We start from the raw sequence: 27,461 nt of genomic DNA, 5'->3' as shown, positions 1-27,461 counted from the left end.
TTAACCATGCCCTGAGTTCATCTGCCTTCCCTGTTCGACCTCTTGCATTGAAATAAATGCAGCTTATTTTATCAGTCCTATCTTGTTCTGCTTTGTCCATGCCTGCCCTGACTGTTTGATTCATTTTTTTTTCTCAACTGCACCAGTCTCAGATTGATTTCTTTCCTCAGTATCTCCCTGGGTCCCACCCACCCACCTTACTAGTTTAAATCCTCCCGAGCAGCTCTAAGCAAATCTCCCTGCCAGTATATCTGTCCTTCTTGTACAGGTCACTCTACCCCAGAAGAGCTTCCAATGATCCAAAATGTGAATCTTTCTCCCATACACCAGCTCCTTAGCCATGCATTCATCTGCTCTAACTTCCTATTCCTACCCTCACTAGCTCACTGCCCCAGGAGTAATCCAGATATCCTACTCTCAAGGATGTCTTTTTTAAATTCCTGCCTAACTCTCTATATTCTCTATTCAGAATCTCATCCTTTTCCCTTCCTGGTGGTGAATGTAGAATTGAGTGCTATCAGCTTTTTTAATGAGGGGGGGGGAGCTTAGTGGTGTTATCATTGGACTATTAATCCAAAGATCCAGGTAATGTTCTGGGGGGGACTTTGATTCAAATCCCACCATGACAGACGGTGGAATTTGAATTCAAAAAACATCTAAAATTAAGAATCTAATGATGACCACGGATCTACTGTCGACTGTCAGCTAAAAACCCATTTTATTTTCTCACGACCTTTAGTAAGGGAAACTGGCATCCTCACCTGATCTGGCATACATGTGACTCCAGACCCACAGCAATGTGGCTGATCCTTAACTGTCCTCTGGTCAATAAGGGATGGAGAATAAATGCCCACATGCTGTGCATGAATAAAAAATAACTGTGAAAGCTTTACATTGTGCCTTTTGGATGATGTCACCAGGTGCAGCATGCACATGGGAAACAGGACGGGCCTGAAGTACAGACTTGGAAGATACCAGAGGCAAGGTTGCAGGTAAAGGAAGTGAAGCAATCGTAAAATGATTCTCTGGCTACACAGTTAGATAGACACTAATAAAAAAAATTAGGTGTAAGGTGCCCATTTTTGAATGCAAGCCCTATATAATACACATACTGCTATCCCTCATCTTTGCAATGCTAGAAAGAATCCACAGTGTGGAAGAGGCCATTCAGCAGCACCCCTCCAAAGAGAATCCCACCCAGACCTTACTCTATCTCTGTAACCCCACATTTATAATGGCTAATTCACCTAGACTGCACATCCCTGGACTCTATGGCCAATCCACCCAACAATATTCACAAGCAACCAATCATTTTAAAGAAACAGACTTGACAGCATGATACAGGAGATATGGAACAAAACCCATTGCCTTGGAATGAATCTGACAGATCAAACATTAAGCATCAAGGGCCATCAGAGTGAACATCAGAACAGCTTTGCTTAACGTAACTCCACTGCACGGACCCATATAGAAGCTGCTTAAGGAATAATGAACTTCGGAATACCACCAGCAAACAGATTTTAGATACACACTGGAGATAGTACACAATTTCTTTTCCCAATTTCATAACCTCCTTTTCACTACAACAATGATTTTATTACCTGATTAAAATACCGATTTACATCATACTTTCAAGGATAAACAAACAAACAAGCAAACAAACAGTCAGTAAGTCTCAGATTCTTTCCCCCTTAAGTCTTTTAATAAAAAGAGGTCAATAATGCGAGCGCAAGATTTTAAGTTGTAAAATTTAAATGCAACAGTGCCATTTTCACAAAAATACTTCAACACATTAAACACATGTTGTATACACAATTACAAAATATGTGCAATTATAAAAGGTTAAAAGTAGGACAAGAATGATACTCACATCAAGTTTGTACTTGGAGAGATCCCCATCCTCATCATCATCCTCATCATCTTTTTCGCTTTCAATTTCTTCTTGCAAGATGGTTTTGGGTCCAACTGGCTTTCCACGGAATTTCTTTTTCTTCCTTCCAAACTAGTTTATGAAAGTATACAGGTTTCTAAATGCTTCCATGTTGCCTTCAACTTGAATTTTGCAATACTTATAACTTGATTAATAAAAAGCAGTTTTGAAACTATGCAGTAAATGAAATTAGTCATTGATTGATTACAAGCACACTTACCATAGATCAATTAACTGTCCATAACAAAATACTAAATAATGCAAGTTTTATTTAGTCTTTAACTTCCAGTGTGCCTGGGACAGATCATGTGTACTGATCTTTTTATTTTATGGAAAAAAAATAAGTGTCTGTTGAACAATTTGAATTGTTTCTTTAAAGCTTTCCCAGTTTATCTAATGCCATACACATATGCAATTCAAGTTTTAACTTAAAAGCTTTAAAAAGCTTTTAAAATATAAAAGGCCTTTAAATTTAATGAGGATGGTAAAAAGCAGAGAAATGCAGACTTCAAGTGAAATTAGTAAAATAAAAAGGTCAGAGGTTTGAGACACCAGAGACAATACAGAAAGGAGATAAGAAGCTACCTGTTTATTCTGAGTAGATTATTGTTGTTATAAAGCAAAAACAAAAGAACTGATGGTATTGTTTTGGGTCTAAGCCAGCTTTAGGGAATAGTGACAAATCAATGGCAAATATATTTCCATTTTAAGCAAATTGGAAAAGTTACATCTGAGATGCTTCAATTTGTAATAGCTTTAGAATCAGCTATGATTTAATACCACTAGGTGCAAGCTTTTGCATTAATGCAGAAGTTCTCAAAGTTTTTTTTAAATAAGCCCTCCTTTGGAGACTTACAGCCCCAATTCTGTTAACCCAAATAAGCTGAAAAAATTCAACTCCGTTGATTTTACAAACTCGGAGAAAAGAAACCGACATACTTTCAAATGGACAAAGTGCCTTCAGTTATGGAATTAAGAACCTCGAAGATCTCTTAGGGGCCTCTTATGTAATCAGATGGCATCAAAATGCTTTTCACCACAGTCAGCCTTTCATAGCTGGATGCGGTGCATTATAGGACATAGGAACTTAAAACACCAGAAGCCATTCAGCTTGCTGTCCCTCCACCGAATCCTTGAAAAGTCGTCCTGCTAACTTTCACATTCTCAGTTTCAGACTTACCCGTAAAATTCCACATCAAATACCTGCTCAAGTCCCATTTGAAATTTATGGAATCAACTGCAACCATATTAACAGGTACTACACTGTATTCTTTTACTAACAGAGTCAAAACAAATTTTCTTCATTTCGCCTCTAGATCTTTTGTTCATGATTTTCATCCCAAGATCTCTACGTTGGACCCCAATTTCCAGGAGTACATGCTCTCATCACCAACTACCCCACCCCATTCCACTGGCCTTACGAGGCCATCTTACTACCTTGTAATTTTGCATCAGTACCTGTGCGTTTCATTGAGATCAATTCCAATTTTTCAAATTTCATCTCTGGTGTAATCCTGGTAAACCTGCTGTGCATGCCAAGGCTTTTATACCTTTCCTTGAATGAGGTGCCCAGAAGTCTACACAATTCCTCAAATGATGTATAGGTAGTGGAGGATTCTGCGACAAGGGTAATCAGTTACAATCCATAAAAAAAAAAAAAGGTCTAATGGTTATTTCTAGAATTGGGAAGATCTGCTCTGTGGTAACCTACATAATTCACCTCAATTATTCAAGGCTGCACTAGTGGCTCTCATTTTTGACCAACATTCACCTGCGCCATTACACGGATACATCTTCCTTACTCCAACAGCTTGTGAATGTCAGTACAGTCCTTCTTGGAGGTCAAAGTTCCTGATACTTTAAATACAATTCTTCAAACTATCCAATACTTGATTGTTAAAATAAAAGCAGCTAATTGCAAGCAAGATTTTCCTTAGCTGGAGGTCAGACCTTGGTCTGAAAGCCACAATGTATGTAAACAAGCACACTGTGTTAACTAGCTTTATATTAGAGACATTTTAGGAAACAATTCTATTTTTCAAGTCTTACCTCATCATATTCATCATCAGATTCTTCACGTTCAATGTACTCAACATTTTCTCTTTCATTAAATCCACCTCCATATCCTATCAGGAATGAAATGATCACCATTTTAAAAATATTCTAATCAAATGTAGTTCAAGAATTAAGGTAACAAAAAGTGCATTCCAAATAGTGGAGTTAATTAGTAGATTCTGCACATCAAGTCTACATTTAGACAATGTAACTATAAAATCCCAGGTTATGAATCAAATATGCACAAAAACAAAATTATTCTAAATAAAATCATGTGACAATTACACAAGTTAGTCTGTAAATGAAGGTAAACCTTACTTACATGAACTTTCTCAAAAGAAGTGTTTAAGGTTATGAAGTATGGCTAATTTAAACATCCAAATTGCATTCACAACAATACATGCATGTGAATCTAATTATATCCATTAACATGTAATCAAAGGTATAGCTGCTACAAAACAAGCATGCTAACTAGCTCCAAATTGCTGGCACTAGATCACACACCAACACTTGACATTAGCACTCTATAAAATGTCCCGATTACAGAGAGGTTGAATCTAACACTCTTAGAAAAAAATGAGGCATCCCTTGGACCCAACTCAACCAGGCATCCCTAACACTACTGGCCATTTGAAGAAAATCTCAACTCCACTTGACAAACAAATAGCAGCAATAAAAGTAGGACAAAGACTAGGAACTCTGCAGAGAAGAACATGCCTCCTTACCCCGCAGTCTGTCCATCATCCACAAAGCACGAAAAGAGTGTGATGGAATACTCCCCTCTTGCTTGGATGTTTGAAGCTTCAACACCACAAGAAGCTTGACACTATCCAGGACAAAGCTATCTGCTTCAGTGGCACCACATCCACAAGTATCCACTCCCTTCACCACTGACATTTAATAACAATTGAGAGTACCATTAAGAAGATGCAGTGCAGAAATTCATCTGAGACAGAGAACATAAGCATCAGAGCCACAGGAACACCACCACCTGAATGTTCCCCTCCAAGTCACCTACCATGCTGAACTTAGAAATATATCATTCCTTCATCGTCGTTGGGTCAAAATCCTGGCATTCCCTCCCTAATGGTATTGTGGGTCTAACCATAGCACATGGAGTGTAGCGGTTCAAGAAAGCAGCACATTCTCAAGGGCAACTAAACACAGGCAATTAATGCTGGCCAGCCAGCAACACCCACATCCCACAAGAGAATAAAAAAGTGATCCATAATGCTGCCAATGATCCATATGTTCCAGCAGTGGTGGAGGGAGTGAATGGAGAGAGTGATGAATGGCATGCCAATCAAATAGGCTGTTTTCCTTGGATGGTGTTGTTAAGCTTTTTGAATCTTGTTGGAACTGTATCCATCCGAGCAAGTAGAAGGCTTTCTATCACACTTCTGATGTGTGCCTTGTAAATGCTGGACAGACACAAAAGATGGGAGGCGAGTGACCATCACTGAATTCTTGCTTCTGACTTGCTCTTGTAACCATAGTTGTATTTCTGAAATGGTAGATCCTGTTTGGTTTCTGGTCAATGCTAACTCCTAGGACATTGGTGATGGTGTATTCAATAAAACTAACAACAGTGAATACCAAGGAGAGATGGTTAGATTTTCTTGTTAGAAATGTTCACTTCCTAACAAGTGTATAATTATAAATTGTTAGCTTCCATTTATCAATCCAGAAATATTGTTAGAATGCTGTCAGACTCCACAGCTGTGGCATTATCCAGTGCTCTTCAGCCATTTCTCAGTATCACATGGATGAATTGAAATGGTTGAAGATTGGCACCTGTGATAGAGACCAAGATGGATCAATCATTTGGCACTTCTGGCTGAGGATGGATGTAAATGTTTCAGCCTTTTGCACGAAGGATGGGGCTTCATTCTCCTGCTAATTACTTAACTACCCATCATTCATGACTGAATGAGGCAGGACTGCAAAGCTCAAATCTTTTGGTCTTTGAATTGCTGAGCCTATCCTATATTGCTAATACTTACATTTGGCATGCAAGGAGCCCTGTGTTGAAGTTTCACTAGACTGACACCTAATTTTTAAGTATCGCTGTTGCTGTTCCTGGCATGCCACCCTGTACTCTGGCTCAATGAAGAGTTGATTACTTGACACTAATGACAGAATGGGTGACAGGGATATGCTAGGCCATGAAGTTACAGACAGTGCTTCTATACAACTCTGGGGTGTTCATGGTTCATCATGGTTTCAGAAGATCTGCCAGCTTTGCTCAAAACCTATCCCATTTAACACAGAAGTAGTAACATACAACATGACAGAGTGTCCTCTGTTTGATGACTGGACACCATCTCCACAAGGAGATGATAGTGGTCACTTCTATCAATACATCCTTTAGAACTCATCCAGCTTAGTCCGTATTGGTACTACTAAAACGCTCAGTGATAGATAATAAAGTCTTCATCCAGAGTACATTCAGCATCCATGTCACCTCAGTGCATCTTTTGATTGGTATTCAATACGAAGGAGCACCAACTCATCAGCTTGGGAACAGGCAGAGATCAAGTGAGTGATAACCAGCAGCGCACTTCCTTTCCCATGTTTGAAATGAAACCATGTGATTTCACAGGGTCTTGAGCCAATGTTGAGGGCTCTCAAAGCAACCAGTCTATGCCGAACATAACCCTGAGCTAAACTAGCCCCACCTGCCTGCTCCTGGCTCACATCCTTCCAAACCTTTCCTATTCATGTACTTATCCAAATGTCTTTCAAATGTTGTAATCATAACCACATCCACCACTCTCCGGAAATTCATTCCACACTCAAACCTCCATGTAAAACATTTGCCCCCATGCCTCTTTTAAATCTTTCTCCTTTCACCTTAAAGATGTGCCCCCTGGTTTTGACATTCCCCATCCTAGGGAAAAGAGAACTACCATTAACTCTACCTATACCCCTCATTATTTTATGAACTTCTATAAAGTCACCTCTCAACCTCCTATACTCCAGTGAAAAAAAATTTCAGCCATTCTTTATAATTCAAACCTTCCGTATCCAGCAACATCCTAGTAAATCTCTCGGAACCCTCTCCAGCTTAATGTATTTCTTACGACTAGACGACTAGAACTGGACAGAGTATTCCAGAAGAGGCCTCACCAATGACCTGTACAACCTCAAAATGATTATTTTTTTTCCCCAACTACTATATTCAAAGGACTGAGCAATGAACGTAATACGTGCCAAACACCACCTTAACCACCTTGTCAATATGTGAACACAAAGTTTAAAGAATTATGTGTCTGCACCCCTCAGTCCCTCTGTTCTACAACACTATCCAAGGCCCCACATTTAATTGTATAAACCCGACCCTTGTTTGTTGTACCAAAATGCAACACCTCATATTTATCCAGACTGAACTCAATCTGCTATTTTTTAGCCCATTGACCCATTCAAGCAAGATCCTTTTGTAATCTTAGAAAATTTTATTTTTTTTAAAAACTGTCTGCTAGGCCACTAATTTTGGTGTTGAATGCAAAGTTACTAACCATGCCTTCTGAATCCTCATCCAAAACATTTATATAAATGACAAACAAAAGAGGACACAGAACCAAAGCCTGTGGAACACTGGGGGCAACATTGTGAAATATTCTAGATGTACAGTACTAACATATAAACTGTAATTTCTTATTTCTCTACAACCACAAAATAAGTGAGTGTCCCCAAATGGTTCATGCTTTACTCAAGCCTCTCCCACTATCAACTTAACTTTCTACTTGTTTCTCCCTCATGCATTTGTCTAGCTTCCTTTTAAAAGCATCTATACTACTGCCTCAGCAACTCTACAAGTTTCACACATTCAATCTAATCAGCAAGTTTCTGTCTTAATGGATTCATCGGTGGCCACCTTTTATTTACCCAGCCTGTGCAATATTTCTCAATACACACATCCTCTCAGCTCTGGCATAATCCTTTCAAATCTTTTCTTTTTCAGCTTTCTTCAGGATGCCCATATTTCTTTTGTATTAAGACAACAGAACTATGCACTATTCCTAAACCACAATTTAACCAATATGTTCATCAGAATTCCTCAATTTTTGGATTCCACTCTTCCAGAACTGAACCCTTTAAATGTTGGAAGTCTGTTTCAACAAACAATCAATCAGCCCTAAAATAAAAACTAAAACTGGAGAACTTCAGCAGATCTGTAGAGAGAGGAACTCCGCTTCAGAGAATAGTGATACTGAACTCAAGAGTTTCTCTCTTGACAGATGCTGGCAGACCTGCTGGGATTCACGAGCACTTTGTCTTTCTATTTCAGATTTCCAGCATACGCAGTAGTTTGCTTTCGTTGTAATTAATCAGCCCTGTTTGACTACATGGCATGATGTGTGAAAAACTAAGTGTCAAGTGGCATCCAGAATAAAGCCTCTAAACTTTTATTTCACAAATGAGTCAAGTTTCAAGTTACATTGAATTTCAATCTTTTTTTAAAAAATCATCAAACTGAACTTGATAATAATCAACTCGATTCAGATCTGAACAATAGTCAACTAGAAAATTTCATGAAATGGCTTTTAACAACAGTATAAACACCTATCATGCATTCAAATCTTACCAGTCCTTTCTTCTAATTTGGCATATTTAGGAGTGTTACACATGTTGCACTCTGATCTTCGTGCCCAATTCACATTCCCACAGCTAGAAATTAAACAACTGAAATCAGTATCAGAATATATAGACTGTGCTTCTTTTCACATGTGAAATTGAAAATCAAAAAAAGCAGATAGCTAAGAATGCTAGTGTTTTTCTAAAGTTAAATTCAGCTCAAGACTCAATACAGAGCTTTTCTTTCAAAATAAAACAGATTGCCTATGGTCTGCAAAGGTCCTTATCTTTTCTTATGATTCACCCTGAATACTCTTATATATAATCAAGAAATCAGAATTACTGTGGTGCTCTCATTTTGACTAATTAGTATTTAAGATGGAAAATTTTCAATCGAAGAGTTCACATTGCATTATAGACGATAACCTTACGTTTTACACTGCCAATCGTTGGCACTGAAAAGGCCACGGCTCTTTTCTGCAAGAGTTTTTCCAATTTCTGTTCCTCCAGCCTTCATGAGTTTAGCTTCACATGTTCTTTCTAAAACAAAAGTAATAAAATACTACAATCAAGTGATACCATAATGATTTAAAATAATTTTTTAATCATAAGGTCCAGGTTAGCATGCTGCCACATGCTATGAGGAGATGTGTTTAGAAAATTAACTAAATTAAGTAAGATGTAAATATGGATTTTACATTCAATCATACTATTTATCACTTGGGTAAAAGGTGAAGACAAATTAATTCTTCAACAGCAGCGAGTTTAGCCAGTAATGTGAGCCATGTAAAGATAGGTTCGGGTTAACTGATCTCAGCTGGGTTGGTGTTACAAATTTATGCGCCTGGAGCCAATAATCTCGCCAGCTCAGACTCCAATCTTTTTCAAGTTGAATAGCATGAACCAGAAATTGTAGCAAGCTTTCTCAGTATTCTGCACGCGCACTATCAAGTATGCATCGATGCGCAATATCTTTTCAGTAAGAGGTCTGAGAAACTGTCAAGCAAGACAAGTCTATTTATAGATCAACAAATTAACTTATTTCGAATGAAAACCGATTGAACAGAACTGTTTTTCAGCATTTTTTTTTAAAATTGCGCACGCTATCATACAGCGAATTTTACTATTATGAAAGAAATTCACTTTGCAAGTTGGTATTTCCTAAATTAGTTGGTAGCATCATTTTTTTGTGGACCACAGACGTTAACAGCATAACATCCTTGAAACAGTCATTCACTACAGAAATAGTGACAGCGTCTGGCTTCTAAAGGCATAGAAACTTTACACGAGAAAAGAAAATGGTTGATCTCTAAGCTCAGTTTCCTTTGATAAGAGGTCAAAGTTAACATCTTGACCAGGTGCCCTTGTCTCACTTGATGCATGTATCCATGATTACTATAGACTCTCTGTAGAATGGAGTGAAACCCAAATGAAGATTAATTGTTCAAACTGCTACATAAAATGCTCAATGACTCATTATTACTATTGTGATGTGTCATAATATGATTTTATCACTGTCCTAATCCAACAGCATAAATGCTTTAAACCCAACAATTAACCATGAGTTACTTCAATCCAGAGCTCAGTCCTTTGCTGTGCACAGTGTTCATTAACGATCTAGATGTGAACGCAAAACATTTGATTAGTTAGCCTGCAAATGACGTGAAAATTGGTTGCATGATAAATAGTACAGGGGGAAAGCCTTAGACTGTAGGACAATCCAGACCGGTTGCTCAAATTGGCAGATCAATGGCAAATGGACTTTAATCCTGAAAAAGGAGGACTAACAAGACAAGACAATGTACAATGAATGGTAGAACCCGAGAAAGTACAGAGGATTAGAGGGACCTTGGCATGCATGTTCATAGATTCATGAAGGCAACAGGACAGGTGGATAAGGTAATTAAGGAGGCATGTGAGATCGGTGCCTTTATTAGTCGATGCATTGAATTCAAGAGTTATCATGGAGCTCTACATGGCATAATTTAGGTTACAGATGGGGTACTGTATGTGGTTATGGCCATAATGCTATAGTTAGGATGTGATTACACAGAAAAGAATGCTGAGAAGATTTATCAGGATATTCCCTGGGCTGGAGTGCCAAGTTATAAGGAAAAATTGGATAATCTGAAGTCTTTTCCCCTGAGAGCAGAGAGGACTGAAGGGGGACCCAAAGGTGTACAAAATTACAAAAGCATAAATGCAGCAGACAGAAAACAACCTTCCTCCTCAGTATAGGGATCAATTACTAAGGGGAATAGGGTAGATATAAAGGTAAAGCACAGGAGATTTTAAAGGGGATTTAAAGAATAATTTTTCACCCAGATAGTGGTGAATACCTGGAATTCCTCAGCCTGAATGGAGGTGAGGTGGGAACCATCACAATTTTAATAAATATTTAGATGATCACTTGACATGTCAAATCATAGAAGGCCATGGCCAAATGATAGAAAATGGGGCTAGAGTAGATTGATGCTTGATGGCCAATGGACACAATGGGGGTGAAGGGTGTTTTTCCATGTCATGATACTGACTAATTCATAGACTCATACAAAAGGCATAAAAATTTGCAGATAAAGTGTGCCTTCATAACATCAAAATCCCCAAGCATTTATACTGCAAATGAAGGCTGTGCAACCCATCATGCCTACGCCAACTCTTTGGTACAAGTATCCAACTAATTCACTTCCATTACTCCTTACTCATGGCTCTTTAGGTTAGTTTCTTTCAAATACTTGGATCATCTTTATGAGAGTGCCCCCTGGCTGTCTAGCCTCAGTCACTGACAACAGTGGCTCTAATGATTGAACAATTCCATCAAATCTTCACAAGCTAAATTACATTTTCACAGATTTCTAAATCTGGTGCCCAGAACTGAACATAGAATGTCAGCCTTGGCCTAATCATGTTAGATTAGATTAGATTCCCTACAGTATGGAAACAGGCCCTTCAGCCCACCAAGTCCATACCAACCCTCCGAAAAGCAACCCATCCAGCCCCACTCCCCAATCCCATATTTACCCTTGACTAATGAGTCAAGGGTAACACTATGAGCAATTTACCATGGCCAAATCACCCGACCTGCACATCTTTGATTTGTGGGAGGAAACTGGAGGAAACACTGGGAGAATGCGCAAATTCCACACAGTCACCCAAGGCAGGAATCAAACCCAGGTCCCTGGTGCTGCAAGGCAGCAGTGCTAACCACAGTGCCGCCCACATCTTTAAAATAGTTAGTTCTGCTATAATACAGTAGTTCTGTTCTCATGCAATTCAATGTTAAGAAAATCTCGTAATAGCGGCATTATTTAAACTAATGGGGCTGGAATCATGTCATAACCAATATTTTAAAAGTTTGCACTTTGGGAACAGCGTCCACAATTTGTCAAGCACGTTATAGAAATTCACATTAATGAATGACTGCACCTTCCTTATTCCTAAGCTCATCATTGTGAGAGACAGAAGAAAATTGGTATAGTTGCTATAACTATGCACTCAAATACTGAAGCAAGGAGAAGCTGAGAGGACTAAATCTATCTTTATTATAGGTTTAAAAAAGTGAACAGAAACACAAGTTAAACTAATGAAAAATATCGAGATGAACAAAATATTTATCTGGGAGAATAAACACAGAACCAGAGATCATGTAGAAAAGTGCCCAAGCTATTGCATGGTTAGAAAATGTCACAAGACAATGGATATGTGGAACGTGCTCCCAAAAGATATATGATTTAAATCCAACATGCACCTTTAAAAAGTTGAGAAGTAGGATCAATGTTTGCAGTAATATAGCGTTACTTGATTTCCCTCATCGCAAGAGGACGAAAGTTAGAATAGAAGGCACAAGAAATTTCTTTACACAGAATTGAGCTGAGGAAGGAATAATTTCTCAGTGTTAGTGTGAGAGGCAGAAATATTCAAGGTTAGACTGGCTAAGTGGATGAAGGAAATGAGGTTGAAGAGATATTAAAGAAGTGAGCAAATGGGATTAGAAACACTGACTTGAACCAAGTTGGCAAAATGGTTTACGTCTATGTTGTGACTTATCTAGTTCCATAGATGCCAGCATTACCTAATCAGTTAATTAAAACTCAAAGACGCAGTTTTGAAGACTATGATGGAACAATTGTGTGCATAACATTTGGAAATGCTATATCCAAGCAAGTAGGGGATCAAATTTGAACATTTTGCCCAGTGAAAAATAGCCATCAGTAATGTACAATTAAGGCTCACACATATAAATACTAATCACCAAAACAAAAGTACTGCAAGCTGTCCAAAAAAAAAAGTGTAACAATGTGGCTGAATTTAATGCAGCAATCTGAATAAATCTGGCACCACTTACCTTTCCCACATCTGTTACAATTTGTTCTTCTTGCAAAGTTGACATTTCCACATCTAAGAGAAAAGTGTAAAAACTATGGATGAACAACATATTTCCAAAGAAACATTAATTCAGGAATCAGTATTATTCATTTCAATGGTACTTTAGATGCATTCGGTTTAGAAGTACATTATTATATTTCTTCCAGTATTAAGACTATTAAGTATGCAGAATATATTTCTCTATAACTAGATAGTTTTAGCTATACACAGAAAAATGTTTAAAAGCGCATATTTTCTAGGAACATCCATTGATTTGTAAATATGGCAAGCAACTTTGTTACAACAATATTATACTATTTTATACAGAAAATAATAAAAGGCAACAAATAACTCCCTCCAGTAAACATTTTATGTTCTGAAATTAAAATTCAAAAAATAGTCCAATCAATTTAATGCCAGTTTTGAAAATAAAAATTTCAACTGTCTCTCTCTATAACAGAGTTCTGAGGAAGGGTCACTCAACCCGAATCCTGAACGAACTTCTCTCCACACATGCTGCCAGATCGGCTGACCTTTCCCAGCAATTTCTGTTTTTACTTCCGATTTACAGCATCCACAGTTCTTCTGGTTTTTATTTAGTGTGATTAAAAAGTTTGTCAAAATAAGTATTGCTGAAAAAGAGACATGCCGTTGAACCTCATCTTTTTATCATCAGCATGGATGCAGAAATGTCAAATTTCAAAAAGGCAATAACAATTAAACTGCATGCGAAAAAGGGTACTGACCACTACTCTGGAAAATGCACCAGGTTCTCACCCATGCTATTGCTTCACTCAGAGGAGAGGACTCTGTAGTGCCAATTTCGCAGTTGGGCTTGCAATACAATTCTTAGCACACTTGCTGCCCAATCATGGGAATTACATGATGATAGATATTATATTGAGTTTTGTAAACATGGGCTGGTTGAGTGCGGTCAATGCTCTACCTACTGTTCAGTATATGGATAAAACACAAATTGACAAAACAATGACAGTCAAAACTCAGTCCAAGTAGTCTCTGTTGGAAAAAAAAATGAGAAAATATAAATTAGGAGTGATAGAAGAACTTTCCAGTTTTGAAAACAAGTGTTTGCATGGTGATCTTACTAAAGCGTGCAACACAGTAAATAGTACAGAAAACACAAGTGGAAGCATTATTGGAGTCAGTAGAACAAGGGGGTCAAATCTTCCAACAAGAGGTTGACTTTGGCCAAGTATCAGCTAGATTGAGGTAAAAGCCCTGACATTATTTGGATATCAACTGAATACTGCACGTTACTGAAGGAGTGACTAGGTTTATTCTAATGAATGAACAATGGCCAGATAGTCTTTTCTCCTGTTTCTTTTCTCCCACATCAGCATTATCTTCCAAGCTAAAGGTTTCAGAATGCCCCAAATTCCAGCTGTTACAATTGACATATTATTAAATTTAAGGTAATGATGATTGAGAGATCTACCCTTAAGTCTGAATAACAGCAAAGACATAGTTTGATTATTAGAGTGAAAGGCACCCTTAAGAACATTTTACAACAGCATGAGTAGATGGTTTCCCAAAGCCCCAGAAAAGTAATGCCCTTTGAATTCAAAGAAAGCAAATGGATACACAGACTCATTGACAATGAACACATTAGTTCCAGTTTAGACAGCTGGATATTGTTTGCAACACATACAGATGTTGCTCTGATGTTGGATGTGGGCAGCAAATAAACGTTGATTCTTTCAAAAAGGAACAGAAACCGTATAGGTCAGAACTCTCCAGCAAGTTCCTTTTTGTGCAGATTCTTCCAACACATTTAAATTGTTACTTCAGGTTTCCCTCATGCAGGTCTCTGTAACACTTGTGACCATCCTTGGTTTCTTTTGACAAATGCTAGCACTGCTTAGGAATGTGATGGTTTTCCAATCTAGCTATATGCTCTATCCAATACAGTCAGGGTTTCAGGAGCATTGCCTTATTACTTCGGTGTAGTCTAAGATTTGAGATTTGCAATCTGCTCCTGCCAATGGATGCCGACAGTACAGTGAACAGCACAAATTGAAATTGCTGTCAACAGTTCTGCTTTAAACTGCCCTATTTATTTTTAGGATGAAAGCAGGGATAAATGAATAGCATTTCTATCCGAACATGGAGGTTACCATGCTTCATGCTTCCATGGGGAAAAAGGGCAGCAGAAGCTATTTTTGAGATCAGGTTACAGGATTTTATTCAGAGCAATGCATTATCACAGATAGAAAGGTTCCATGTGGTCAGCAGAAAGAAAAAACTTTGTGAGCTCTCTGGCAGTTACAGAAGTCGAACAGACAGACAATCTTGCAGGCTGATATGTCCAGGAAGAAAACTGTTGACTGATTAAAGACATTTTCCAAAGGAGAAAGTCACATACAGTCAGTCACTTGATGTTACCATTGCACAAAACCAAGATATGAGAATGCATACTGAGAAAGTTAGATTGCTTGCTTAAAAGGCTGCAATGCTGTGGAGATTGCAATGAAAAGTATACGTGTGGAATGACAATTTCTGCAGTTAAAGTACAACTTACCTTGAAAAAGAAAATTCGGTCATGCTTTTTAGTAAGTTACAATAAAAGTTTTTAAACAAAAATACCATCAGGTCATTCTTCTGGCTAATTACCTTTAAAGAGATTTAAATTCTGGTTATTGATCTCTGCAGAAACCATTACATAATTAAAACAGGTTCAGTAAATATCAAATTATAAAAAGGAAGAAATAAATAAGAACCACTACAGAAATTTAGAGAATGCAAGATGCCATATTGTCACAGTATCCACTCTGGCCAACAAGCCAGATCCTTTTCAGCCCTTGAGGTTTGCACCCTTGTCAGATAAACATTTAAAAACAAAATTGTGTGAGGATATCTGCTTTGACTAGTTTTCAGGCAATGAGTTTTGAATGCCCATCACCGGATGGGTAAAACAAAAATATCAAATTCCCTCTAAGCTTCAATTTAGTCTCCCGACACCCACACTCCCCTGCTACTCCACGTAGCCCAACCACTATGGCCTCACATACCAATCAGCCACCTCACACAACTCACCCATCCCAACCAGAGTAACTTGTTTTTGGAGTCCTCTTGCCTTGTGATTCCTCCACTAATTGCTCCCTCCAACCACCAACCTTTATTACTGCCAATCGCTGGCAGAGTCAAGAGTGTGATGCAGGAATGTACAACAGGTCAGGCTTTTCCGAGGAACAGGAAAATTGACGATTCGGGAAAAGCCCTTCATCAGGATCATTCCAGCACCACACACTCGACTCTGATCTCCAGCATCTGCAGTCCTCACTTTCTCCCAATTGTTGACAGATACAGGTGCATCATGTGCGCCAGTCTCCTCCCACCAGTCAAGCCACTTATCTAGAACAGTGTAGCCAATGACCACAGAGTCACAAGAGCACGGACATAATTGCCTGTAAGTAACCAAGCCCCAACATTTACAGCATTCCACTAGCTACAACCTATCACTTGGAAACTTGATGTTTACTTCCTGTCAGATATACAATCCTCCATCCATGTGAGCACACCTTGTGTTTTAATTTTTAATGGGGTACCTTATCAAATGTCCTTTGGAAACCCAGGTGCCCTACATTTGTTTATCTACTTTTATGTACATCCTAAAACAAATGCAATTGATTTCAAAAACACCACATTTCTATTGCAAAACCATGTTGGCTTTGTCAAATCATATCATTTTCTACGTGCATTGTTAAGTCTTCCTTATGAGAACCTGGTGCTTTGCCAATGACGATGTCAGTTGAACTACTTGTAGTTCCTAATTTTCTATTTCCTCCATGTCTGAATAGAACTAATATATTTGAAAACTGCTACACTAGAAAATTTTGGAAGATAATGACTACTGTTATTGTTAATACCTCCTGGCTCTCATCATACCATTCCGTACCTCGTAGCATTGTCTCTTCAATTCAAAACATGCACCTTGCTTTCTCCTCCATTATGCTTTTATTCATCAACAAAATCCCATATTCGCTTCCATTTACTCTCCAATATTCCAAAAAGTGACAGAATCTCTCAATCTCAAGTAGTTTATCTCCATCATTCAGAGTCATTATTTAATTTAAAAATTCTCAAATAGTCAAATTAGAGTCAGAGTCAAATAAATCCAATGAAATGGTTCTGCCATTGTCTTGTGTTTCTCAGATGCACACAATTAATGTGGTTCTTTCAGTCAAAACCAAAAATGGTTTGAAAAAACTTTCAACACTAATTTCTCAAAAAATGTTTGCAATTAAACACAGATGCACAAGTCTTCCAGTTTATTACACTTTCTATAATTGTTGGAATACCAAAGTTACATGACTTACTCTGACACACAAGTTAACTTATTTTAAAATGTGTCCAATGTTAGGGTACGTTTACTTAATATTACATTATTTTGCCTACAATCATCAACATAAATTCTTAGTATCCCACTTCCATTTTAATTAATCTGTAGGTCAATATCTCATTATTTCCTAATAACTTGTTTTCCTATCTTCACAACCATTCCCCAACAATGGGATATGGTGAAACTATCCTGCAAGTCTTTTTGATAACAATTTTCCTTCCAGACATCTCAGTAACTCACTTTCCAATCAACATAATTAGGCCCAAGCCCACCTCAGCTTATCTGATGGAGCCCTCAACCATGCCTTTGTTACCTCTGCACCTGACAACACAACAAACTTCTAGCCAGCTTCCTACATTTTAACCTTTAAACTGGAGGTCTTTGCTGCATGTCCCAACTTATACTACATCACATTATCCCTTCATTACTATGGAGTCATAGTACAATCATAGCCATACAGCAGAGAAACAGACTTCTCAGTCCAACTAATCCACACCAACCACGTTCCCAAACTAAACTAGTTCCACTTGCCTGTCTTCGGCCCATATCCTTCCAAACGTTTCCTATTCATGTACTTACCCAAATGCCTTTTAAATGTTATAACTGTACCTGCATCCACCATGTCCTCTGGAAGTTCATTCCATACACAAACCACTGTAAAAAAGGTTGCCTCCTTGTCCTTTTTAAAACCTTCTCCTCTCACCTTAAAAATATGCCCCTAGTTTTGACTTCCCCATTTGGGTGGCAGGGCAGGGCAGGGGGATCCCTCACTAGTCATCTCATCTATGCCCTTCAAGATTTGATAAACCTCTATAAAGTCACCCCTCAAAATCCTACACTGCAGTGAAAAATGCCCCAGCCTATCCAGCCTCTCCTTATAACTCAAACCCTCCATTCTGAGCAACATGCTGTACATCTTTTCTGAACCCGGTCTAGTTTAATAATATCCTTGCTATAGCAGGCCAACCAGAACTGCACACAGTACTCCAGAGGATGCCTCATCAATACCCTGTACAACCTGAACAGGACGCCCAACTCCTGCACTCAAAGAGGGACTTGTTCAGGATTCTCTTAACATGCTGGTTCTGTTGACAATTAGGAAGGCAAATGCAAAGTTAGCATTCATTTTCAGAGGGCTAGAATACACAGACACGGAGAATGTGCAAACTCCACACAGACAGCCGCCCGAGGCTGGATTTGAACCTAGGACCCTGGTGCTGTGAGGCAGCAGTGCTAACCACTGAGCCACCATGCCGCTGTACTCAAAAGGTCTGAGCAATGAAGACAAGCTAAACACCTTAATAATCTTGTCTATCTGAGATGTAAATTTCAAAGAATTATATACCTGAGCCCCTAGGTTTCACTGTTTTACAACACTAGACTGGGCCCTTCCATTAACAAGCACTACCTTTGTTTGTTTTACCAAAATGCAATGCATTTATCCAAATTAAATTGCACCTGCCACTCTTCAGCCCATTGGTTCAATTGATCAAGATCTCTCTAATCTTCTCTGTCCAGTATCCTACGCCCAACCAACTTCAGCTCTTTTCCGAGGATCGCTGTCTTGTTGTGGAGGAAAGCTTGTGCTAGGAAGCAGATAGCTAAACTGTCTGGAGCATAGCTCCTGGCAGGGTCACTCATAATAGTAAGGTAAAGGGTGAGGGTCTAGACAAAGTGCAATCATGAAGACCTCAACAGAAGAGCAGGGAGATGATAGCTGAACTTACAATTACAATATCACAATGGTTGCAAAGGCAAGTGAACGTACAACAGAGAAGGGCTGCCAGTCGTCTTGGTCTCCGTGCCACTGGGCTTTGACTCCAACCTGCTACGGTTCACGTGATGGCTATCGGTGCACCAGCTTCTCTACATTAAGAAATGTCATGCATAGGCATCCTCCCAGGAGATACCAGCCCCTCTACATCTTCAGCTGCTTTATCAATGACCTTCCCTCCATAAGTTCAGAAATGGGGATGTTTGTCGATGATTGCGCAACATTTACCACCATTCTTGACTCCTCAGATACTGAAGCAGTCCATGGTCAAATGAAACAATCTGGACAATATCCAGGCTTGGGCTGACAAGTGGCAAGTAACATTCGTGCCACACAAATGTCAGGCAATGACCATTGCCAATAAGAGACTATCTAACATCACCCCTTGATATTCAATGGTGTTACTATCACTGAATTCCCCTTATCAGCATCCTGGGGGGGCTACCATTGATCGGAAACTCAACCGGACCAACCATAGAACCCCATGGCAAGAGAAGTGGAATTGTTTAAGTGTCAAGCAGTCTCATCAGCAATTTCAATTAAGAATCCCAAGGCGGGGGGAAAGGAAGGGGAGGTCCACTGCTGCCACCTTTGCTGGGTGCCTTACCTGTACTCTTCCTGCTGTGTCATGAATACCAGAATCCGCCTTTATAATTCTCTCAGCAATCATCGACAAACATCCCAATTTCTGAACATTCATGGCCAGGGAGGGAAGACCCTATGAAATCATCTAGATAGCCAATGACTTTCCAAACAACAGGACGGGCATGTTTATCAATGATTGCGAGTAGTTCATTCATTATGCACAGTAAGGGGAAAACAGCTAAATGTCACCTTCATTTCATTACGCATTGCTCACCGATCTATACTGGTTAACAGGTTTAAATAATTTGAGTCTTTGATTCAAATTCCCTCCATGGCCTCATTTCTTCCTAACTCTAATCACCTTCTCAAGAACTCAAAAAATATGCATGACCAATTTTTCGCCTTTTGAGCATTCCTTATTATAATAACTGCACCAAAGGGAGGCAACAACTTAGCAGCGAAGATCAAGAGCATTCAAAAACAGACTCAATTTCTCTTGCACTAAAGCTTTTTACATGCAAATATATACAATCGAAGTTAGGGTTTTGCATAGCAGAGTGAACAATTTAAGTCTCAATTTAACACTCATTTTGAAACCAAAGACCACTTTAAAAAAATGATCTTAGGATGCAAACGTCCATAAAAGCATTTATTTTCATGCCAAACTGCTGGCGATTGGCCTTCTAGAACCAACCAGTCCATAAGATGTAGGAACACGCACGATGCTGACAGGGAGTTCCAGGATTTGGACACAGCAGTAATGGAATGGCAAATTACGATGATGTGCAGTCTGGGAAGAAATGTATAAACGGCGGTGTTCCCTTACATCTGCTGTTTGTGTTCTTTTAAGTTGACAGAGGTCTGAGGTTTGAAGCTGTCAAAGGAGCTTTGGGGAGTTGTCGTGCATCTTCTAAAAAGGAGGCAAGCTTTGTGGAGTTAGGAGCAGGTTGCCAACTGCAGTATGGCTAACCTCTGATCTGCTCTTGTAACCTATGTATTTATAATTGCTCCTCCAGTTAATGTTTTGATCAACAGTAACCCTTGGATGATGATATGGGCTCAGTCATGGTTAAGGAGAGATGCTTAGATTCTCTCTCATTAGAGAGAGTCATTGCCTGGGACTCATTGCATGAACATTAGTTCCCACTTATCAGCCCAAAATAAATTGTTGGCTGGGTTTTTCTGTAAGCAGGCACGGACTGCTTCAGTATCCGAGTTACTATGAATTGTATAGAACACTAATCACAGCAATCATCAGTAAACAATCGCACCTATGTGTATTGAACTTACCTATTGGGACATGTTATAACATAGCTCTGCAGCAGATCAAATTTGGAACTTGGAGGTTCTGGTCCTGAAGAAATCGTGTCACAAGCCCCTATAACTCCACTATTTGAGTGAAGACCATGAAGAAGTAGTTAAGATGTTTGGGTTTAGGTCACTGCCCTGTGGAATTCATCCAGTGATAGATATCCTTAGTTTGAGATGATTAACCACTACCATCTTGTTTTGTGCTGGGCATTACACCAGTGGACAGCATTCTCCAGTTTCTAATTTTACTCGGATTCCTTGCTTCTACATAAGATCACTTGAAGCCTTAGCAACTGTCCTTGATGTCATCACCTCACCCAAGATTTACTCTTTTGTCCATAATCAATTGCAATATTTTGGAAATGCAGCACCCAATTTGTACTGTTTATGAGAGATTATTGTGCATGTGATAGGGGCAAAACAATCTGTGTGTGACAATTGAGGGATAATTATTGACCAGGCCTTCATTTGATTGTTGTTCTTCAAAACAGTTCACTTAAAAGAGCAAAAGGAACCTGGGTTTAATTTCTCATTCAAATATTGGTGCTTTCAACAATGCAGTCATTCAATACTGCATGGTTTACCTACAAATTTGTGCTCAAGTCCTGAAGTGAGACATGAAAAAATAACCTTGTTAAACAGAAGACTGAATGCTGACAACAGTACTGACACCATGACCACAACAAAATTACAATTAGCTTCAAGTGACAGAAACATGGAAAACAGCAACAGGTAATGGTAACTGGGAGAGATAAGGGCCCCTCGACGATTAACAAGGTGACATTTGTATGGAGCTGCAGGGGATTGCGGGGGTAGAGAGAGAGAGCGAGAGCGATGGTGACGTTTTGAAAAATGTCCACATTAGAGAGGAGGAAGTGCTGGATGTCTTGAAATGCATAGAAGTGGATAAATCCCCAGGACCTGATCAGGTGTACCCCAGAACTCTGTGGGAAGTGAGGGAAGTGATTGCTGGGCCTCTTACTGAGATATTTGTATCATCAATAGTCACAGGTGAGGTGCCAGAAGACTGGAGGTTGGATAACGTCGTGCCACTAAAGAAAGATGGTAAGGACAAGCCAGGGAACTATAGACCAGTGAGCCTGATGTCTGTGGGGGGCAAGTTGTTGGAGGGTATCCTGAGGGACAGGATCGACATGTATTTAGAAAGGCAAGGACTGATTAGGAATAGTCAACATGGTTGTGCACGTGGGAAATCATGTCTCACAAACTTGATTGAATTATTTGCAGTAGTAACAAAGAGGATTGATGAGGGCAGATCAGTAGATGTGATCTATATGGATTTCAGTAAGGCATTCGACAAGGGTCCGCAAGGGCGAGTGGTCAGCAAGGGTAGATATCATGGAATATAGGGAGAACTAGCTATTTGGATACAGAACTGGCTCAAAGGTAGAAGACAGAGGGTGGTGGTGGAGGATTGTTTTTCAGACTGGAGGCCCGAGACCAGTGGTGTGCCACAAAGATCAGTACTGGGTCCACTACTTTTTTTCCATTTATATAAATGATTTGGATGTGAGCATAAGAGGTACAGTTATAGAGTCATAGAGATGTACAGCATGGAAACAGACCCTTCGGTCCAACCTGTCCATGCTGACCAGATATCCCAACCCAATCTAGTCCCATGTGGGAGCACCTGGCCCATATCTCTCCAAACCCTTCCTATTCATATGCCCATGCCTTTTAAATGTTGCGACTGTACCAGCCTCCACCACTTCCTCTGGCAGTTCATTCCATACATGTACCACCCTCTGAGAAAAAGTTGCACCTTAGGTCTCTTTTATATCTTTCCCCTCTCACCATAAACTTATGCCCTCTAGTTCTGGACTCCCCGATCCCAAGGGAAAGACTTTGTCTATTTATCCTATCCATGCCCCTTAGAAACTTATAGGGACTTATAGGCTCATAGCTCCTTGAAAGTGGAGTCAGAGGTATATAGGATAGTGAAGGTGGCGTTTGGTATGCTTTCTTTTATCGGTCAGAGTATTAAGTACAGGAGTTGGGAGGTCATGGTGCGGCTGTACAGGACATTGGTTAGGCCACTGTTGGAATATTGTGTGCAATTCTGGTCTCCTTCCTATTAGAAAGATGTTTGAAACTTGAAAGGGTTCAGAAAGGATTTACAAGGATGTTGCCAGGGATGGAGGATTTGAGCTATAGGGAGAGATTGAATAGGCTAGGGCTATTTTCCTGGTACCTCAGAGGCTGAAGGATGACCTTATAAAGGTTTACAAAATCGTGAGGGGTAATGGATAGGATAAATAGACAAAGTCTTTTCCCTGAGGTGTGGAGTCCAGAATTAGAGGGCATAGGTTTAGGGTGAGAGAGGAAATACCTAAGAGACCTAAGGGGCAAATGTTTCACTCAGATGGTGGTACGTGTATGGAATGAGCAGCAAGAGGAAGTGGTGGAGGCTAGTACAATTACAACACTTAAGAGGCATCTGGATGGGTAAACGAATAGGAAGGGTTTGGAGGGATATGGGCCAGGTGCTGGCAGGTGGAACTAGTTTAGGTTGGGATGCCTGGTCAGCATGGACCGAAGGGTCTGCTTCCGTGCTGTACGTCTCCATGACTATTTCGTTTTTCAAGGCTGCTCTGCCATTTGATCAACCAATTTAATGCCACATTCCTGTTTTCTCCCCTTCCTGATCTGTAGCCCCAAGAACTTTACACAACATCCTTCTTAAAATCATACAACGTTTTGGTCTCAACAGTTAGAGAGAATTCTATCGGCTCACCATTCCCTGGATGAAGAAATTTCTCATCTCAGTCCTACCCATGCCTCCTTAGACTGTGATCCCAGTTCTAGACATCCTAATCATTAGGAATATCCTTCCTGTGTTTACCCTGTCTAGTCCTGTTAGAATTTTAGGTTTACACAAGATTTCCCTCTCACTCTTTGAAACTCCAACAAATGTTTCAACTGACGTAGTCTCTCTTCATGTGTCAGTCCTGGCTTTCCAAGAACCAGTCTGGTAAATGTTTTTCTATGCATTTCACTGCCAGAAGACCCTCTCAAACAAAGACAGCAAAACTGCAAACAATATTTCAGGTATGGGCTTACTAATTCCTCATACAATTGCAGTAACACATCCCCTTTCTTGCACTCAAATCCTCACATTATGAAGACCAACATACCACTTAGAGTCATAGAGCTGTTTGGCATGGAAACAGACTCTTCGGTCCAACCCGTCCATGCCGACCAGATATCCCAACCTAATCTAGTCCCACCTGCCAGCACCTGGCCCATATCCCTCTAAACCCTTACTATTCATATACCCATCCAAATGCCTCTTAAATGTTGCAATTTTACCAGCCTCCACCACGTCCTCTGGCAACTCATTCCATACACGTACCACCCTCTGCGTGAAAAAGTTGCCCCTTAGGTCTCTTTTATATCTTTCCCCTCTCACCCTAAACCTATGCCCTCTAGTTCTGGACTCCCCGACCCCAGGGAAAAGACTGTCTATTTATCCTATCCATGCCTCTCAATTTTATAAACCTCTAAGGTCTCCCCTCAGCCTCCGACGCTCCAGGGAAAACAGCCCCAGTCAGTTCAGCCTCTCCCTGTAGCTCAGATCCTCCAACTCTGGCAACATCATTGTAAATCTTTTCTGAACCCTTTCAAGTTTCACAACATCTTTCCGATAGGAAGGAAACTAGAATTGCACGCAATATTCCAACAGTGGCCTAACCAATGTCCTGTACAGCCGCAACATAACCTCCCAACTACTGTACTCAATACTCTGCCCAATAAAGGAAAGCATATCAAACGCCTTCTTCACTATCCTATCTACCTGCAACTCCACTTTCAAGGAGCTTTGAGCCTGTGCTCAACGGTCTTTGTTCAGCAACATACCCTAGGACCTTACCATTAAGTGTATAAGTCCTGCTAAGATTTGCTTTCCCAAAATGCAGCACCTCGCATTTATATGAATTAAACTCCATCTGCCACTTCTCAGTCCATTGGCCCATCTGGTCCAGATCCTGTTGTAATCTGGAGGTAACCCTCTTCGCTGTCCACTACACCTCCAATTTTGGTGTCATCTGCAAACTTACTAACTGTACCTCTTATGCTCGCATCCAAATCATTTGTGTAAATGACAAAAAGTAGAGGGCCCAACTCATTCTTGTGGCACCTCACCTGTGACTATCGATGATACAAATATCTCAGCAAGAGGCCCAGCAATCACTTCTCTAGCTTCCCACAGAGTTCTCAGGTACACCTGATCAGGTCCTGGGGATTTATCCACCTTTAACTGTTTCAAGACATCCAGCACTTCCTCCTCTGTAATCTGGATATTTTGTCTTCACTACTTTCTGCAACTGGTACACAAGGGCCCCCAGGTCTCATTGCACCACCTTCTTTCCAATTGAGAAAATTTGCTTCCTGTTTTTTGTTACCAAAACAGATAATCGCACATTTATCCATTTTATACCTCATCTGACACATTTTTGCCTACTCATTCAACTTGTCCAAATCACACAAGATTAGGAAGTCAGGATAGAAACTGAGCATGGATTTTGGATTAGTGGTGCTGGAAGAGCACAGCAGTTCAGGCAGCATCAGAGGAGCAGCAAAATCAACGTTTTGGGCAAAAGCCCTTTCATCAGAAACTGAGCAGCAGACATTGAAGATCAAACTGAACACAAGTGCTGCTTTCCCTCCCATTTACATTAAGGCAAAATAAGTAATGGGTGTGGGGGTACATTGTGCCAAAACCAGTTCAACTCCTCCAGCACTGACAAAACAAAAGGTATTAAATATTGCTTGTACGCCACGTGCTTTTTAACAAAAACTTGAAACTGATGCTACATCAGAATCCTGAAAAATTTAATCCGGGACAGCATTTCTTTGACACTATTACGTCTAATCATACCATTAAATTGCGCACACACTTACAGGACCTTTAAAAGTTAATTCTTTTGTAATTAACACGCAAGTGTCAGGTGTAACAACAGACCGAAAAACAGCGCCGTGGCCGATGCGATAAACACTGCTCGAATGTGCAGACATCAAAGAAGGCTTGCTATCGAATAAAAGGCAAAAAAACTCCGAACTAAATGACATGGACAGCAGGACAGCAGTGACTTGAATAGATAAGCACTTGGGCGTTAAGATGACAAAAACCAACTGAATAAAGTATTATTTCAAAAAGCAGAACACGTGTGCATCGTTTGTTGTAAGCGTAAAAGCAAGACGAAAGAAGCTCCTACTCCGTTTTGAGGAAGAGTTATGGAGTTGATAAAGAAGCTCCCTGACTGGGGCGGGCCTGCTCTTCACGTTTTTCACTCAGGCCGAGGCAGTTCAAACCACAGAGCGCCCGGGGCCCCTCTCTCCTCGTTACGATTACAATTCTGCTTCCCTTACTTTTTATCGGGGCAAATCCAGTCCCCGTCGCTGACGCGAAAGCTTTTCGCCGACATCTTTTCCGCTTCCATTGAAGGTGCCGGGGATGGAGTGGAGAAGAGGGGGAAGCTGCAGCCGGGTCGATGCTCACTTGTCCAGGGGACTTATATCTATTTAAAGAATCCTTTCTCCAGTTAGGAGCACGCGCGGCCCACGCTCTCCCCGGTTACCGTCGCCCTGCTCTGTTTTCCCACCCACCGTCACCAATTTGCAGCTACACCCCCGAGCTCGGCCTAGTGGCTACAAAACGCACAGCCTCCTGGGATACTGGAGGATCGCCGCTGCCAGGACCCGATTGGTTGGACTGCGCTCGGCTTAGTGGCTGCAAAACATACAGCCTCCTGGGATACTGGAGGACCGCCGCTGCCAGGATCCGATTGGTTGGGCCGCGCTCGGCCTTAGTGGCTGCAAGGCGCGCAGCCTCCTGGGATACTGGAGGACCGCTGTTGCCAGGATCCGATTGGTTGGGCCGAGCCAGGCCATGCCATCCTGAACTCCTGCGTTTTAAAGGGACTAGGAGTTTTTAAGAGGACCCGTTCATTCATCACTGTGGGCCCACATGGTGGGTACAGACCTGAAAAATATTTCAAAATTGCCCAGATTCTTTGAAATTTCTTTGCTGTAGGGTCTGCATTGGGAAACTGCTGATGTACGTTTTTGAAAAGGAGATTAACCTATTGAAAATATCTTCGATCATCAAGCGCCCCCCCCCCCCGGAGAGATACGGCTGTTTCTGTTGGAGATAATTGTGCGCTCGTCGAACTTTAACAATAAATGACTTCAAAAATTCATCCCGTTAATCGACCAAGTAAAATGTGACGGGTCTATAATAAAACCATAACACGGCACGGTGGCTCAGCAGTTAGCACTGCTGCCTTACAGCAACAAGGAGCTGGGTTCGGTTCCTGTCAGTGTGGAGTTTGCACATTCTCCCCATGTCTGCGTGGGTGTGCTCCGGTTTCCTCCCACAGTGCAGGTTAGGTGAATTGGCCGAATAGTGTTAGGTGTATTATTCAGGGGTAAATATGGGGAATGGGTCTGGGTGGGTTACTCTTCAGAGGCTCGGTGTGAACTAG

General features: G+C 40.4%; 1 protein-coding gene across 1 annotated transcript in view; it reads right to left on the bottom strand.

Moving 5' to 3' along the window:
* zranb2 (zinc finger, RAN-binding domain containing 2) overlaps nt 1-26,636 on the bottom strand; it is a 44,386-nt gene extending 17,750 nt beyond the window's left edge. The window contains exons 1-6 of the mRNA XM_087990648.1: nt 26,347-26,636; nt 12,909-12,961; nt 8,995-9,103; nt 8,574-8,656; nt 3,980-4,056; nt 1,871-2,002 (exon numbers count right to left, since the gene is read on the bottom strand). Coding sequence (XP_087846774.1) covers nt 1,871-2,002; nt 3,980-4,056; nt 8,574-8,656; nt 8,995-9,103; nt 12,909-12,961; nt 26,347-26,417 — 525 coding nt within the window. The 5' untranslated portion in view covers nt 26,418-26,636. The remainder of the gene's footprint in view (nt 1-1,870; nt 2,003-3,979; nt 4,057-8,573; nt 8,657-8,994; nt 9,104-12,908; nt 12,962-26,346) is intronic.
* Between the last annotated feature and the right edge of the window lie 825 nt (nt 26,637-27,461).

This window comes from Chiloscyllium plagiosum, unplaced genomic scaffold, assembly GCF_037043375.1.
Source record: "Chiloscyllium plagiosum isolate Xiang-an unplaced genomic scaffold, Cpla_swu_hap1 HiC_scaffold_9, whole genome shotgun sequence".
NCBI lineage: Eukaryota > Metazoa > Chordata > Chondrichthyes > Orectolobiformes > Hemiscylliidae > Chiloscyllium > Chiloscyllium plagiosum.
Note: the sequence above shows the minus strand (reverse complement) of the source record. Positions and strands in the feature narration are given on the sequence as shown.